This window comes from Olea europaea, chromosome 12 (assembly GCF_002742605.1).
Source record: "Olea europaea var. sylvestris chromosome 12, O_europaea_v1, whole genome shotgun sequence".
NCBI classification, from domain to species: domain Eukaryota; kingdom Viridiplantae; phylum Streptophyta; class Magnoliopsida; order Lamiales; family Oleaceae; genus Olea; species Olea europaea.
Window position 1 is genome coordinate 6,708,227 of NC_036248.1, and position 17,533 is coordinate 6,725,759.

At 33.7% G+C, this 17,533-nt stretch overlaps 1 protein-coding gene across 1 annotated transcript; it reads right to left on the minus strand.

Annotated features, from left to right (window-relative positions):
• Positions 1-4,332: 4,332 nt before the first annotated feature.
• LOC111406498 (anthranilate synthase alpha subunit 1, chloroplastic-like) lies at positions 4,333-17,533 on the minus strand. The gene is made up of 11 exons (XM_023035911.1): positions 17,321-17,533; positions 8,149-8,333; positions 7,660-7,849; positions 6,636-6,787; positions 6,289-6,404; positions 5,947-6,193; positions 5,810-5,866; positions 5,484-5,636; positions 5,059-5,139; positions 4,901-4,987; positions 4,333-4,710 (listed from the first exon to the last, which is right to left on the minus strand). The coding sequence occupies exons 1-11, from the start codon at positions 17,469-17,471 to the stop codon at positions 4,333-4,335; spliced, it is 1,797 nt and encodes a 598-aa protein (XP_022891679.1). The 5' UTR covers positions 17,472-17,533.

A 17,533-nucleotide genomic window follows, 5' to 3' on the forward strand; every position in this document is an offset into this window, starting at 1 on the left:
TATCTCCCTACAATGCAAGTAGTAGGAGAAACATGTGTTTTCTAGAATTGCCCTTTGGGCAGCATTAAACTTCATTACAAAATGCGTAATCACACTCTGTATTGGCGTTGTGGTGATCTTCCTAGAAAACCAATTCCTTGGTTTTATTAAGTATTTCCAGTCCCGCACAATCGTAAAATAAAAAATGTTACTGTGACCTTCAACACACAAACATTTCACTGTGACCAACTCACAAATAGTTGGTCACAAATTTCGAAAATCATAACACAAAGAAGTAAAAAGTCACAACACCTATTTCATTTGCAAACAATCCAGCACTCCTTAGAAAACACATTCGATTAAAATAAATAGTAATTGATCACACGGTACATGAAATAAGTCACAAATCCTTCAAATTACAAAATACCTAAAACAGGTCACAAAATGATATTTCCTACACAAAATACCTACACTAGGTCACAAACTACTCAAATAATAGGTCACAAATTTCAGAAATTAGGTTACAAAATCGGAGTTCACATTTTTCATGGGTTTCTCTCCAGATCATAAAATAGTTGGTCATAAATTTTCTAAAATCATAACACAAACAAGTAGAAAGTCACAATCACGCAATACATAAAATAAGTCACAAAACCTTCAAATTACAAAATACCTAAAACATGTCACAAAATTATATTTCCTACGCAGAATACCCAAATCAGGTCACAAACTACTCAAATAATAGGTCACAAAATCGGAGTTCACCTTCTTCATGGATTTCCCTCCAGAGGACGACATTTTAACTCTCTTTGCTGAAGAAGAATCTCTTTCAACATATTTCCTCTTTTATTTATCCTTCTCCATCACTTTTGCACTAACACTACACGTTTTTGCCATTCCAAACACAACTATTGTTGAAACTAAAATTTAATAAACGACGATATATTGTGCGGTTCGTAGTAGTGGAGAAACGGAGTGGGATGTTACTTTACCGTATTAGAGAGAGAGAGAGAGAGAGAGCAACATCGTTTCTTTATTCCGAAGGAGAGAGAGAAGAACGTGGTTTCTGCACTGCACTGTAGAGAGAGAGAAAGGCAGTTTATGGTAAAACGCGATGGACGTGGGTTGGATGATGGGTGATTACGTGCAGAAGTGATATGAAAACTGTGTAATTCAAATATGGACGGTCCAGATTTCATCACGTAAATGAACAATTAGTTTATAATTAACTTATTTTTATTAATTTTAAAATAAATAATTAACATCTGATTTTAGAAAATTAAACCTAATCACCCTAGTTTTGAAATGTAAAGTTTATAAATATAGTTTTGCTTTATTTTTCCAAAAAAAAAAAGGCCTTCTGGAAATGAGCTCAATGTGTCTTTGTACGGCTTAAATGCATTGCGGTTCGAGTTTAGTCCTCATTTTTTCAAAACTTATTTTTAACCACATATTCTTATATAAAATAATTTTACATTTAAATTCAAAAATTTTCTTTATTTTTTAACCATACATTCTCTAATAAAACATTATTTAAAAATGCATTTTTCCAAAAAAAAGGGTACCGCTATTTCCATTCACATTTTTAATAAGTTCATCCCACTCTAAGTTCATCCCTAATAAAATTTTCAAAATTTAAAAAAATACTCTTTGCATCCACGTTATATTCCAATCTCATCCTTACTAAATTCATTCATTTAAATGACATATATCCACATAATTTTTTTTAAAAAAAATACTATTTGCATCCACGTTATTTTCATCATTTTTTTTCATCATCTTGAGTTTTCGGATGCTTGAGAAAGAACTCACCTCCGGAATGAGGAGACGGAATATGGTCGTCGATCTGCAAAAAAGCACATAGACAACATTTGGAGAATATAAGGAAAATAAAGAAATTGGAAGCAGAATGACGAGTTCTTTTGCTCCTTCAGAAGCGAGTTACACACTATCAGCTTCCATAGAGGATATGTGTCGGAATAATATGATTTCAAAAACCGGGGAACTTGCTCCAGTGGAACAAAATGAGTTCAGTGATGTAGACCCCAAACTTCAAACAAGAAACCCATCCTTTAGAAAGCCCAGCAATTGGCTTTAGAAAGTCGTGGAAGAAATCTCGAAAGAAGCCCATATTTTAGGAAGAAATCTGACTGAACTTTTTGAAGACATTAGAATGGCTATGCACAGCAATCACCAGTCAATCCCCATTAATTTTGAACTGTCTAAATTGCTTCCTGTTAGTGGCTACCTCACTTGGAAATCTGCCACATCGCCAAGAACAGGTTCAGAACAAGAAACCATGGGAACCTTGGTGGAAGAAACAACCTCTGAATTTAATCAATCTGATCTCAACAGATCTATGCAGGAATTATGGAGCTGATTTCGCTGTTTCATCCACCATGTGCAGATAACTTTAATATGCCTTGCAACTTGTTGGTCACAGATTGTAGTGCATCATCATGCAAGCAGTCTTAAAAAGCAGCTGACTACATTATTCACGTTTTCCGATGGAAGAGTTGTGAACTTAATGCTGTTCTACGGCAATTCCTTTGTGCATGTAGTTATTTTCATCCAATGAAAAGTAAAAATTAGTGGATCAATTTAGAGTTTTGTATTTTTATTTAATTTTTTTTATGTCTATTTAAGTAAATTTACATAGGATTTAAAATATAATAAAAATTTATTTTTAAAAGTGGATGTATTTATAAAAAATGTGGATGAAAATAGCGGTACCCAAAAAAAATGGGGCTCAAACAAGGACTGATCAGTTTTGTTTTGTATCTAATTACTCATCTTTAAGTTTGTCTAATCAAATTACTAAATTTTGAATTGTTTGAAAATCTGGTCACTTATGTTCAATTTGGTGCAATTATATCACCCAATTTCGATTTATTTACAAATATGGTCCTTTTGTATACCGCCTAGCCAGTTTAACTTACATAACATTCTTATCTAGACGTTAAACTACACACACACACACACAATAATACACATCATCCATCTTGAAAAATACTTTTTTAGAAAGTTATATGAACTAAGCACGTAATCTGTCCATTGGTTTTAATGTCCATGTCAGCATACAGGGAGTTGGATATGGTTTGGTTCGATTCTAAAGAACCAAAATTTTTGAGTATTTAATAAGTAGAATGGTCGGGTTCAAATTTAATTACGGAATCGAATCAATTCGATTTATTACTATAATTAATTTTTTTTAACATTTACAAAAACATTACTTTTAATCCAACTAATGACATGTTAAATTTTAACTCTTATAATACTGAAGAATATTTCACATTCTTTGAGAAAACATCCTTGCATTGCCGAAAACATTCTTTGGGAAAGAAGCATGGATTTTGTTACACATTGAATAACATTTCACATAAAGTTTTAACTTCAATATCAGAGGTGAATTGGATTTACTTATACTTATTGTGTTATACATTGAGCTCATTATTGGAAAGGAATGTGATGAAGCCTATTGTGATCAAAGTGGAACAAATTCAATGTATAGAGCAGAGAAAAGGATAAGATGAAGACTGGCGCAGTCACTCAACTTCGATTATTTAAAAAAATGAAAAAATGATCGATAAAAATTTATGTCACTCAGTTTTTATTTTTTTTGAAATTTTAATTATAAAGTTGGGGTTGGGCTGAAAATAGAAAAATGATATTTTGGGCTCATAGGCAAATAAAACAGGAAAATGATCAATTAATTAGTTGGTAAATTTATTTAAAGAAGAAATAAAATAATTTGACTTATTTAATATCAAAAAAATTAGGAAGATTCAATTCTTGGTATAAAATTGAGAAACGAACCAAATCCATCAGTTCTCATTCGGGTATTTAATTTAAAAAGTATCGAACGAAACAATGGTTCGAGTCTGATTCGAGAGTTCTGTCCAATTCTAAGCATACCAAATGCAAAATGATGATAGTGGACAAAGTTGATATATTTGGAAGCAAATTGAACTGGGTTACTTGATTGCACTAAATTGAAGATGCTTACTAAGCTCTTGTTTGACAATCATTATTTGAAAACTCTGTTTTTGAATTTTGACAATAAGCAAAAAATTGGGAATATAGTAGCCATAATTATCGGATACAACCATTAAAACTATCGTTTGAATTTTGGATGCGCCATAAATGAAATTTATATAAACACAAGTCTTCCACGAAATGAAAAACTTTATATACATATATATATATATATATATATATATATATATATGTATGTATGTATGTATGTATATAATAGCCCAATCATAAGTAGCAGAACAATGATTTTTGCATAAATGTGCTCTCCTCTATTTGGTTTCTACATTTTCAAGTACCTTAAAGTCTAATCTTCTATATTCATTGTGATACAGATGATTCGGATGATAATGCACTGTCAATCTTTGCTGGGTTTTCCTTTACGAATGCTGATTCTGCCAGCTCAATGGCACGAACAAGTCCTGCAGCTTTTCTTTCACACTCTATCTGCTCCTCATGAGGATCACTATCAGCCACAATTCCAGCTCCAGCTTGAATATGAGCAACCCATTCTAGCCGCCTGTTGGCGTGACCCTTGGACGAATATATTGTGTCATAAGGAGGTCTTGTTGAGAATACCATTGTTCTTAGTGCCAAGGCAATTTCCATATCTCCTATAAATGAAATTCCTCCGAAGCCACCACTATAAGGTCCTCGTCTTGTTGGTTCTAACTGGTCAATCAACTGCATGGCCTTCACCTGTAAGAAGAAGAAATTTAACCTTATTAAGGTTTCTTTTTTCTCCCAGAGACGGCAAAGGCTAAGACAGACCATACATCTGAAGAGTGAAAAGCTAGTAATCACAGAAGACTCGCATTTTTATCGAATCACTTGTAAATAATAACAGATAAGGAAAGTGTAATTAATAAATAGAAAATAAAGTAGTGACCTTTGGTGCTCCACTAACTGTTCCCACAGGCAATGCAGCCTGCAGTGCATCCCAGCAAGTTAGATGATCAAGCAACTCCCCGGTGATCTGTCAGTAAAAGTTTTAGTAACTATGAAAACTTGCTTCTGTAATAAAGATGGTGTGGTGTCTATTCTCACCGTAGAGCTGATATGCATGACATGGGAATATCGTTCAACAGTCATAAGCTTTTCCAAGTTAACAGAACCAGCTTTTGAGACCTACATCAAGAATCCACAAAAAATAACTGTTTAAAATTATGTTTGATGTGTAAGTTTTTTCATATGAGTACATATCAAATATAAAAAAAATATTAGATGTACGTCTTAGCCAACAAGAAGAGAAGGCAGACACTTAACAATGGCAAGAAATGCACATAGAGATTATGAGTTCCACACTTAGAAGCACTGATTTTCATTGATACTATGGAGATAGCAATAAAAAGAAATAGGAAGAATCTATGGGAAAAAATTAGAACAAAACATGAATAGATGACACACTGTCAATATTTAGAACGTAATATTTTTTCTCGATATCTTTTGCAGTTAAATAGATAAGGAGAAACCTTTCCAACGTCATTTCGGCCCAAATCAACCAGCATAATGTGTTCCGCACATTGCTTTTCATCCTTTAGCATCATCATTTCTAACATCTCATCCTCAAGGGTTGTCTTCCCTCTTTTAATTGTTCCAGCCAAGGGTCGGTTAACAATCTTTTTCTGTCAAGTAGAATGGCATAGAAGATTTATATTGTTATTTGTCTTAAACATATAAGAACTTTGGAAGTTACAGAAATGACCTCGAAGATATTCAAAGCATTGATAATATGTGGATTGTAAAAGTAGCATGATACGACCAGATAAAATTAGGAGAAATGGGAACAGAATTTTACCTTGTTGATACACGTTAGAACTTCAGGGCTTGAAGCTACCAAAATACACCCTCTAGCCTAACATGAAGTAATGCACGACGATATTTGAAATCTATTGATTAAACAAAGGATAGAAATAGTCAAAGTGAAAAAGAAACCTGCATATAACTCATGTATGGACTTGGATTCACAACTCTCAAAGCTCGGTAGATTTCAAATGGGTCAGCAAACGTTCTTCGTTCAAAGCGTTGACTTAAAACAATTTGGAAAATATCCCCAGCAAAAATATGCTCCTTTGCCTGTACAACAGCATTCTTGTATTCTTCACTTGTCATGTTATTCTTGTTTAAAGAGAGTTTAGAACTGTGAGGTTGGAGGCTGACGAAACCGGGAGATAGTCTTGGACTAACATGACAGTAAAAATTACAGATTAGCAAGTGTAAATTACGTTGCAGACAATCATTTTCAAGATAGAGATATCACAAAGATTTTTTACTCACGGATCAGTGTCTTTTACTCTGGACACCAATTGTTCCAAGCGGGTGATTCCATCGTTGTAAGCCTTCTCAGCAGACGAGAATCTATCTAATCGGACCCAATGAATCACATACACTTTCTGTGCAGACAAGGGGAGTTTCAAAGAATCATTAACGAATAATATCAATAAAGTTACAAGAATAAGATAAACAGATAGCCAAAAGCATTATGTCTATATCAAAGATATTTTGCATATGCCAGCTGCTTTCTCATAATAGCATTGGTGTTGTAGGTCATTCTAATATCATCTGTAAATAGAAAAAATGGACATAAGATCCATACATTCTAATTTTCAACAAGCTAACCATACCTTCTCTACGTGATCAAACACGATTACATCATCGTAGAGTCCAAGATGAATGTCTGCAAGATTTCTATCATCCATTGGTGCGTTTGAGAATAACAGCCTTTTCTTCTCCACATAACGAACTGTGTCATATGAGAAAAACCCAACCCATCCACCTGTTCAAGATGATAAGGAAATTGTAAGGATATCTTCCATTATGTATCTGTACACATATAGATGAATGCAATATGTAAGTGTGTCTAAAAAGTTATGATATCTACTATTACTATAAAGATAATGTTTATAATAGGATTAATCAATATCTGGCCTGTTTTAAGATATATATAAACTCATCTATGACAAATATTTCATTACGCTAATACTCACACATAATTAATGAGACGATTCCCTTTATTAATATCTCATGAAAATCTCAAGCATAATCTTGTCGACATAACAAGTATATTTGACTTTTTAGCTTATGATAAATGCAATGTGTCGATCGTGTGTGTCAAGTGTCAGGTTTTAGATAGTGCATTTTGAAGAGTTAAAGTAAAATAGAAATTACACAACGAATGTTACACATATGGCATAAAAGTATCGAACAAGTGTCATGAAGTACGTGCTTTATCTCAAAGAATCACCGGAAGTCATTGACCTACCAAGAATGCCAGTGCATTGGTATCTAACACGTGTCTAGATTAGACTCGTCATATTAAATGAAGGTTTGTGCTCCTTGGACAAAGCTTCTCTAGTTATCTACGCTTTGCAAACAGGTGTCGTGCAGTTTGTAGAGTTAAAAGTAAAATAGAAAGCACACAACGAATGTTCCGTGTTTAGCATAGAAGTATCCAACAAGTGTCATGACGTACGTGCATTTTTTTCACAAAGAATCACAGGGAAGTCATAGACCTACCAGGAATATAAAAATACCTCTTTGTGCATCTTGATCAATATATCTAAGATATACATAAATTTTCAATTTGAGGCTGCTGAAATATTTAGCATTAAACATTACAAAATGCATTTTATTACCACTGATTCTTACCACAAAATGCATCAGGAAGTTCTTCAATCAGCTGTGGTTTCCAATCCTTAGAAATACTTCTTGGAATCGTCAGTGGATCCTCTACAACCCACTCAGTCATTTTTCCAGATTCATGGTCTAATAGTGTAACCTCATTTTCTTTCGCCACAATTTCCATAGTCGGCTGCGCCCCTACCACACTGTATCGCCCCTAAATAAACCATGAGACAAGAATTTAGACAAATTCCTAATATTCCATTACACATGCCAGTGGCGGAGCAAGGATTATTGCTTAGCGCGAGCAAAAAAAATATCAAATGGGCGAACTATACGTGTACTATGTAAATGTTAAAAAAAAGTCAAAATTACAACATAGATTTAAAAAATATATATCAAAATTTGCGAGGATGGTCTCCAATCTCGCCATCCCTTTGGTTCCGCCATTGTACATGCATGTGCTCATTCATTTCCAAAAGAATGAATAATTTTGAGCAAAATTAATATTCTTACGACAGTGGTTGTGCGATGACCAGGCTTGACCGATTCAAAAAGGAAGCTTGGTGCCTCTCGATCATCTTCCTTAACCAAGCACCGATAAGCCAGCACTGGTGTCAACTGATCCGAGAAAATGGTTTCACACAGAGGAATTAAATTCCCATTTTTTGATGCTTCTATGAACCTCTTCTCATCCGAAACTGAGATTTAAAAACACATAAGCAGAGAAAGAATGTAAACTCAATCATGGTCCAAACTCTTGTTTACCATCCAACGACATACATGAAAAGTTAAATATAAATTTTAAACCATAAAAACTTTCCTTTTTTACTAACTTTAAAAACTCGATCATCGTCAAACTCCTTTTTACCATCTTTCCATTTCCAATAACATATGAAAAAATAAAAATAATTTTTTTTTTCTCCTTTTCACTAACATTAATTCAATACCATCCAGTAACATGTGAAAAAACTCATAATTGAAAAAAAAATATTTACATTTGATTCGATCATTCTTATAACTCTTGTTTTCCGCCCAATAACATATGAAGAAATAAAATTAATTTTTTTTTCTTTTATGCCCTTAAATGAACAGGAAAACTAAAATTCAGAATTCGAATTAATTTTTAATTTTCCTGTTTTTGCATTGTCTTATCGACAGGAAAAAGGAAAAAAAAGTTAATTCTTTAGATTAACTACAGAATTTAGAAATGCACGTACATGCAACAGGCAAACTACAACAACACATAAACATAGATACACCAAAAGTTCACACACATAAGTGTAGAGAGAGACACCTAAAGATGGAGACTGATTGGAGCAGCATTGGAATGTACGGAACCCAAACGACTTTGAACTTCTACTCGAAATGCCAGTGACCAGAGACAGACGGTGGTTCGTCGGTGACAGAAGGTGGTTCGACGGTGACGGCCGAAGTGAAAAAGTTGGTGCTTGCATTTTCCAAGCGTTACGTTCAACACATACAGTATATGTGAGTTTGAGAGAGAGAGAGAGAGGAGGTGGAATCAGACTGTGACTTGAGACAATGCCTTGAAGCATGGATTGTATATATAAATGTGTGTGAGTGTGAAAATTAATTACTAACATTTCCTCATCTGTAAATATTAATTGACCATATGAGCACCCCATTTTAGCACAGCTGTGGATGTTGCACCTCTTCTCTTGGCTTCCAAGAGACCAATCGAGGGAAACTTTTTCATTTTTCTTAGGCATGATCGGTAGTGATTATGAGAATTGATTTTTTTGACCGTTCGAGAAAAAAGTGGATCCCACCTGTAAGTGAAAAAGTAAAAAAATGAAGACTGAAAATAGTGAAATAACGGTCAAAAAATTGATTTTTTGGAGTGAAAATTTGTTACCAAATGACGGCTTAGTCGTATTGTCCTATCAACGAGTTAAGCTCAAAAATTCTTTTTAATTTCATCTTATTGACTTAGAATTAATTTTAAAAAGTTAAAACTTTCACCCATAATTTTAAGAGTTTTGCTATAAGTACATCGAGATTTTAAATCATGGTGTACTTAATGTTCAAGTGACATTTCATCATTGATTGGTGAAAAAACTGTAGCATAATTCTAGTTTTAATTATTGTTTACCAAATTTGCCTTCTTTAACGTTTCATTTAATGCAATATTAATGTAGAAATAAAAGACAAGATAAGGATAAGGATTAGAGCATCAAAGATCTCTTTAAACATAAAAAACTCTATATTTTAAATAAGTGACTCTTAAAATATGCTCTAAAAGACTCTTTAAATTAACATTTTAATTTAAAAACAAACTCAATTTCTATAATTAAAATTTTTAAAGTATTTCAATTTTCAATGCAGAAAAATAATATAATAATTTAGAGAAAATATAGTTAATATAAAATATAAAGAAAAATAATAAATATTTTTTGAAAGTAGTAAAATTAAGTGTTAAATATAAAAAGTCTGTTGGATTACTTCAAAATTTTTACTCTTTAAAAATAGAGAGTCTTTTAGAGGTATTCTAAGGTAGTATATGAAAGGGGTCTGTTAAGTATTTGTGGGCCGCCTCACATAATTCTTGGCTTTGTGGGCCTCTGTTATTAGGCTAAATGCACCATCGGGTTGCTGTGGTTATTTCAAGTTTAATGAAATTGTGTTTTTGATAAAAAAAAATGCCTCTTCAAGAATTAATTTTAGCCGTACACGTGGCTAAATCTCTACCCTCTGATTGTTGAATGGATACGGATACTTACACTGGGTCTTAGCCTTTTCATTTTTGCCATTCTAGAGACTTCTGGTGTGCAGTCTCTTCGTCTTACTCTCTGTCGTTCTCTCTGTCCTTTGTTTCTGAGTGAAAATTAGGGTTTGGCCATGTTAGATGAAATCGATCTTTGTGATTGATATTATTCTGATCTTTGTGTAGAGAAATGGTTGTTTTGTGCAATTTGTGAGAGTGATAGCATTGTTGTTGTTGTTGTTGTGTCAAGAGGCAAGATAAACTCGAAGAAATCAATTTCTTCGTACATTTGTATGTTGTTCTTGTTCGTTATTAGTGGATCTAGAGCTTAATCTCGTGAGAGATGCTCAACGGGTGATTAGGTTGCAAAATCGAACATCCGGGCCATTTTAAAAGGGCAAACCATATCTTGTGTTGATTTTCTTTGATTTCTGCAGCTCGTTTAGTGTTTTTCTTAAGATCGATCCAAATGTTTTAAGTTTTAAAACATAACAGTGGCATCAGAGCCGGTTTCTTGATTTTTTTTCCTTTACTTGTTTCTTCTCTCGAACTTTCAGATCTATCACTTCTTGGAACCCTAGGTTCAAGTTTTTGTCAAAAAAAATTTTTAAGTCTGAAAATTTTCTGTTAACTATATCGCATACAAAACTTGTATTTAAAAGTTCGAAACCCTTCCTAAGTTGAAATCTGTTGGTTTTTCTTTAGAGGAAATTGAAAAATTCGATCCTCAAGGTTTGCTCCTCTACTTTTTGAATTTTTCTAAGTTGACTCATAATTGAGTTCAAGAGATTGCCCTAACTCGCACTGAGTTTGGTGAGTTGAGTTGAATCGCAAATGAGTTTCAACTGGGTATTCTAACTCGTACTGAGTTGGCGAGTTAAGCTGACTCGCTCCGATTCCTGCTGAGTTGACTCCGAGTTCTGGAAATACATTGATCTGTGCAGTGTGCAGTGCAACCTGGTTCCTTCCCTGGCTTAAGTATGATCACTCCTAAACTGAAATTTTTAAATTTCAGTCTTATGGTATAATTCTAGACCCCATTTTTACATTTTAAACTGTGTTCCAATTAATCTTGAAGCCTGTAAATAAGGTAATTAAATTCAGAAAATAAATTGCTTTGTTGCTTACCTTACTTAGTTGAATCACTCATACTGAATATTGCATAATTGCATGTTATTCAATTATATTTGCCATCATGTCCACTTCATATAAGTTAGACATAGAGACATGGAATGGCACTGGAGATTTCACTCTCTGGTGCCAAAAGATGAGAGCCCTCTTACTGCAGCAAAGATGTACTGTAGCCCTAGATGGGTCATGGGCTGTTGAAATTAGTGCATATAGGAGGAAAGAATTAGATGACATTGTATGGAGTACTATTTTTCTTCATCTATCAGACAATGTAATTAGAAAGGTAGGAGAATCTACCTCTGCAGAAGCTTCCACTTCTGCAAAAGCCAATTCTGCTGAGTCTCTATGGACAAAATTAGGAACTCTTTACTTAACTAAGTCCATGTCTAATAAATGTTACCTCCTAAGGCAATTTTACAATTTTAGATTCAATCCCTCTTCTGGCCTAGAAGAAAATTTAGATAAATTCACTAAATTGATTCAGGACTTAGATAATTGTGATGAGGAGATCTCTAGTGACCAACAAGTAGTTGCCTTATTAAACTCTCTAAGTGAGAAATATAAATACATTAGAAATGCTTTAGAATATGGGAGGCAGACTCTTACTGTAGATATCATAACTGCAGCCCTTAGAAATAAGGAACTTGAAATGAAAACTGAGTCAAAAGACTCTAAGTTTGGTGAAGGGCTATATATGAAAGAGAAAGTAAATCAAAATAAGAAACAAATCCAGTACAACTTTAATTCAACCAAGAAAGGAAAATTTCAGAATAATAGAAATAGAGATAAGAACAAAAATCAAGTAAAACCAAAGAACTAGATCAGAAAATGCTATTACTGTGGCAAAACTGGACACTTGATAAAGAATTGCTTTAAGAAAATCTCAGATATGAAAGATAAAAACAACACTGATGGTTCTGCAGCAGTAGCCTGCAATAATGAACCTGATATTCAGGGGGTTGTCCTTGTGAACACTCAAAGGAGGGATTCAAAAGAATGGGTCCTAGACTCTGGTTGTACCTTCCATATGTGCCCCACTAAAGAGTGGTTTTCTGAGTTTGTCAATCTTAATGGAGGACAAATTCAGATGGGCAATGACACGAGTTGTCAAATCAAGGGTATTGGGAAGATAAAATTGATGCTAACTGACAATTATACCCTTGAATTAGAAAATGCTAGATATGTTCCTAAATTGAAAAGGAATCTAATCTCTCTAGGAGAATTGGATGAAAAATACAACATCACTATACACAAGAGTCTTCTGAAATTATCTTTAGGGAACATATGTGTTATTTCCTCTTCAAAAATAAATGGCATCTATACAATCTCTGCTGAACCAGTAATAAGCCATTGTACCATAGCCTCAAATCATGTTTCTGATAAGTCATTAATTTGGCATAAAAGATTAGGGCACATTTCAGAGAATGGTCTAATCATTTTAAACAAACTTGGATGTTTTGGAAGTGATAATATTAAAAAATTAAACTTTTGTGAAATTTGTATTGTTGGAAAACAGAAAAGACTGCCTTTTAAAACTGGAATCTATAAATCCACTTCAATCTTGGATTACCTACATGCTGATCCGTGGGGTCCAGCATCAGTAAAAACACTTAGTGGATTTAGGTTCTATCTACTAATAGTAGATGATTTTTCAAGAAAAATATGGACCTTTCTCTTAAAACAAAAGTCTTATACTTTTCTGATTTTCAAACAATGGAAGTCTATGATTGAAAATCAAACGAATAAGAAAATCAAAGCACTAAGGACTGACAATGGATTTGAATTTTGTAACTTTGAATTTAATTCATTTTGTAAAGAATTTGGAATTCTTAGACATAGAACTGTAACATACACACCTCAGCAAAATGGAGTTGCTGAGAGAATGAATAAGACTCTTTTGGAAAAAGTTAGATGTATGTTGTACAGTTCTGGTCTTCCTAAGTTTTTCTGGGGTGAAACCCTAAATACTGCAACTTTTCTAATAAATAGAAGTCCATCCAGTGCTATTGATTGTCAAATCCCTGAAAAGTTGTGGTCTGGAAAAACACCTGACTATAACAAACTCAAAGTGTTTGGATGTGCTGCCTACTCTCATAAAGATAAAGGCAAGCTAGAGCCTAGATCCCAAAAATGTGTTTTCTTGGGATATGGGGAGGAAACAAAAGGTTATAGGCTGTGGGTTAAAGAACAAAATGGTTTTAAAGTCATAATAAGCAGAGATGTAATTTTTAATGAAAATGACATGCCCTGTGTCAAATCTGGAGAACCTAAAACTCTTGAATATGCACCTATTAAACAAACCATCATGGAAACTCAAACACAGAATGTTGTAAATCAAGATGATAATTTTGAGGTGGAGCTTGTTCAATCTGAAATAAGTAATGAGCGTGATGAATCTGAAAATGAAGTTGAAGTGTCAGATAATACTCTTACTGATTACCAGTTAACTAGAGATAGAGAAAGAAGAACCATAATTCCCTCCAGCAGGTTTAATACTGAAGAATTTGTCACTCTATTTTCTGCTCTTGATTCTTTAAATTCAGAACCTACATCCTTTGACGAAACCATTAAATGTCCTGATTCTAAGTTTTGGAATGAAGCCATGAATGAGGAAATGGATTCACTTGTTAAAAATAATACTTGGATTTTAGTCAATAGACCTAAAAATCAAAAGGTTGTAGACTGTAAATGGATCTTTAAAATAAAAGAAGGAGACTCAAATAAAGAAAATAAGAGGTATAAGGCCATACTTGTGGCCAAAGGTTTCACTCAAAAGGAAGGAGTGGATTACAATGAAATATTTTCCCCAGTTGCCAAATATACTACAATCAGAATCCTATTGGCTCTAACTACTCACTTTAACTGGAAATTAGAACAACTTGATGTTAAAACAGCATAATTGAATGGTGACCTTGATGAGACTATATACATGAATCAATCTAAAGGATTTGAAGTAAAATCTAAATTAGATAAAGTTTGCTTGTTAAAGAAATCACTCTATGGGCTTAAACAAGCCCCTAGGCAATGGTATTTGAAGTTTAATTCTTTTATGCAAACTTTAGACGTTGTGAAAAGCAACTATGATTCATGTTTGTTCTACAAAGGTTCAGGTGGAGCTGAATCTATAAATATTCTATTATATGTTGATGATATGTTACTTGCTTATCATGATAAAATTGAGATTGAATTTGTTAAATCAAAACTAAATCTGAATTTGAAATGAAAGATTTAGGACAAGCTAAAAGAATTCTTGGAATGGAGATAAATAGAGACAGGAACGACTACATACTAACACTAAAAAAAAGGGTTCTATGTGGAGAAAATTCTTGAAAATTTTTCTATGTTAGAATGTAAACCTGTCACTCTTCCAATTGCAAATCATTTTAAATTGTCAAATGAACAATCACCTAAAACAGATGATGAACTAAGGAGAATGGAGAAAATACCTTATGCCAACACAGTAGGTTCCATAATGTACCTTATGGTTTGCACCAGGCCTGACCTAGCATATGGAATTAGTGTATTAAGTAGGTTTATGGCTAATCCTGGTGAAACACATTGGCTTGCCATGAAATGGATGTTAAGGTACTTGAAAGGATCATCTGATTTAGGATTAATGTACAAAAAGAGCAATCAAGAGATAAAACTGAAAGGGTATACAGACTCAGATTCTGCTGGTGACTTAGATAAAAGAAGATCTACGTCTTCTTACATTTTCACCTTATGTGATGGGTGTATAAGTTGGAAGTCACAGTTGCAAAAATTGGTTGCCTTATCTTCTAGCTGAATATATTGTAGCATGTGATGCTGTTAAAGAAAACATTTGGCTGAGAGGCTTAATTAATGAAATTGGCTTTGCAAATGATTCTGTTAGTATATATACTGATAATCAAAGTGCAATACACCTTAGCAAAAACCTTGTATATCATGATCGAACTAAACATGTAGACATAAAATTTCATTTTGTACGAAATATGGTAGAAAAATATTTGATTAAGTTGGTTAAAATTCCCACAGAATTTAATCCTGCTGATTCGGGCACTAAGGTGTTACCTTTAAACAAATTTAAGAATTGTTCGAAAACTTTGAATGTCACATGATATGATGAATTCAAAACTTATAATAAGTTTCTGTTGATAAGGTTCATCTAATTTTTTTTTCTTTTTCAGGTAGTTCGAGCAAATGAACTCAAGTTGATGTAGTATCTAGATCCATTAGTAAAGAATAAGAATCAGTTCAGCAAGGTGGAGATTGTTAAGTATTTGTGGGCTGCCTCACATGATTCTTGGCTTTGTGGGCCTCTGTTATTGGACCAAATGCTCTATCGGGTTGCTGTGGTTATTTCAAGTTTAATGAAATCGTGTTTTTGATAAAAAAAAAAAATGCCTCTTCAAGAATTAATTTTAGCCGTACACGTGGCTAAATCTCTGCCCTTTGATCGTTGGATGGATACGAATACTTACACTGGGTCTTAGCCTTTTCATTTTTGCCATTCTAGAGACTTCTGGTGTGCAGTCTCTTCATCTTACTCTCTGTCGTTCTCTCTGTCCTTTGTTTCTGAGTGAAAAATAGGGTTTGGCCATGTTAGATGAAATCGATCTTTGTGATTGATATTATTCTGATCTTTGTGTAGAGAAATGGTTGTTTTGTGCAATCTGTGAGAGTGATAGCAGTATTGTTGTTGTTGTGTCAAGAGGCAAGATAAACTCAAAGAAATTTCCAATTTCTTCGTACATTTGTATGCTGTTCTTGTTCGTTATTAGTGGATCTAGAGCTTAATCTCGTGAGAGATGCTCAACGGGTGATTAGGTTGCAAAACCGAACATCCGAGCCCTTTTAAAAGGGCAAACCATATCTTGTGTTGATTTTCTTTGATTTCTGCAGTTCGTTTAGTGTTTTTCTTAAGATCGATCCAAATGTTTTAAGTTTTAAAACATAAAAGGGTCTTTTGGTGTCACCATACCATGAATTTCCGATGGCGAAAATCTAGTTAGATATACTAAAGGAAAATCTTACTACTAGTTATTATGCTTATGAAAAAGTGATAAAGTCATCACTATTTGAAGTTTTCATACAAAATTTCATCCGTATCAAAGGGATATTAATCTCTCTCGCATTTATGAGAAGGGTTGAATATTGTTAGAGTTAAAATTCAATTTTTGAAAAAATGTACTATACAAAAAGTGGAGATCGAACTCGTTACATCTGGAAACACCACACTAAGGAAGCATTTCGTGTTGTACCTAACAATTCCAAGTGTCAGCAAGATTCGCTCTTAAATATGAATGAAGTTAGATGTACAGAATTTGGTTGACACGGAGTTTATAGAATACTCACAATGGGGTGGGAGTGTAGGTTTTTTTTGGCAATATTTTACTCACGTAGGGTGGGCTCCATGTGTGCTGTCTGGAATTGTTATGTATACATTTAGTCTGTACACACAGACTAATTGCTTATATATATATATATATATATATATATATATATAGGGTGCATGGGTCACACGAATGAGCTTGAATTATACAATATTTTTCCTTACTTGTACATAATATTTTCTCCGCTCAAACTCATAGTCATGTTGGAGTGGAAACGGCAGAGAAAAGGTGCCGAATAGCCTAGCGCCTCCATCATTGAAGGAGAAAAAATAACATATCAGAATATACTCATAAATATTGATTATGCAGCATAACAGTGACATATTAATTCAAATTTACAGAATAAATACATTTTCCTGTATTTTGTTTCTGCCTGTTCAAGCACCCTAATTCTAACCTTCAATATTCNTGTCCATGCAACAGGCAAATTGCAATAAAATGTAGAGAGAGAAACCCAAAGATGGAGAGTGGATGGAGCAGCATTGGAATGTACGGAACCCAAAGGAAACAAACGAGCTTGAGCTTCTTCTACTCGAAATGCCAGTGACCAGAGACAGCCAGTGGTTCGACGGTGATAGGCGGTGTGAAAAACTCGGTGCTTGCATTTTCCAAGCGTTACAGACTGTGTATGTGTGAGTTTGAGAAAGATACAGACAGAGACGGTGGA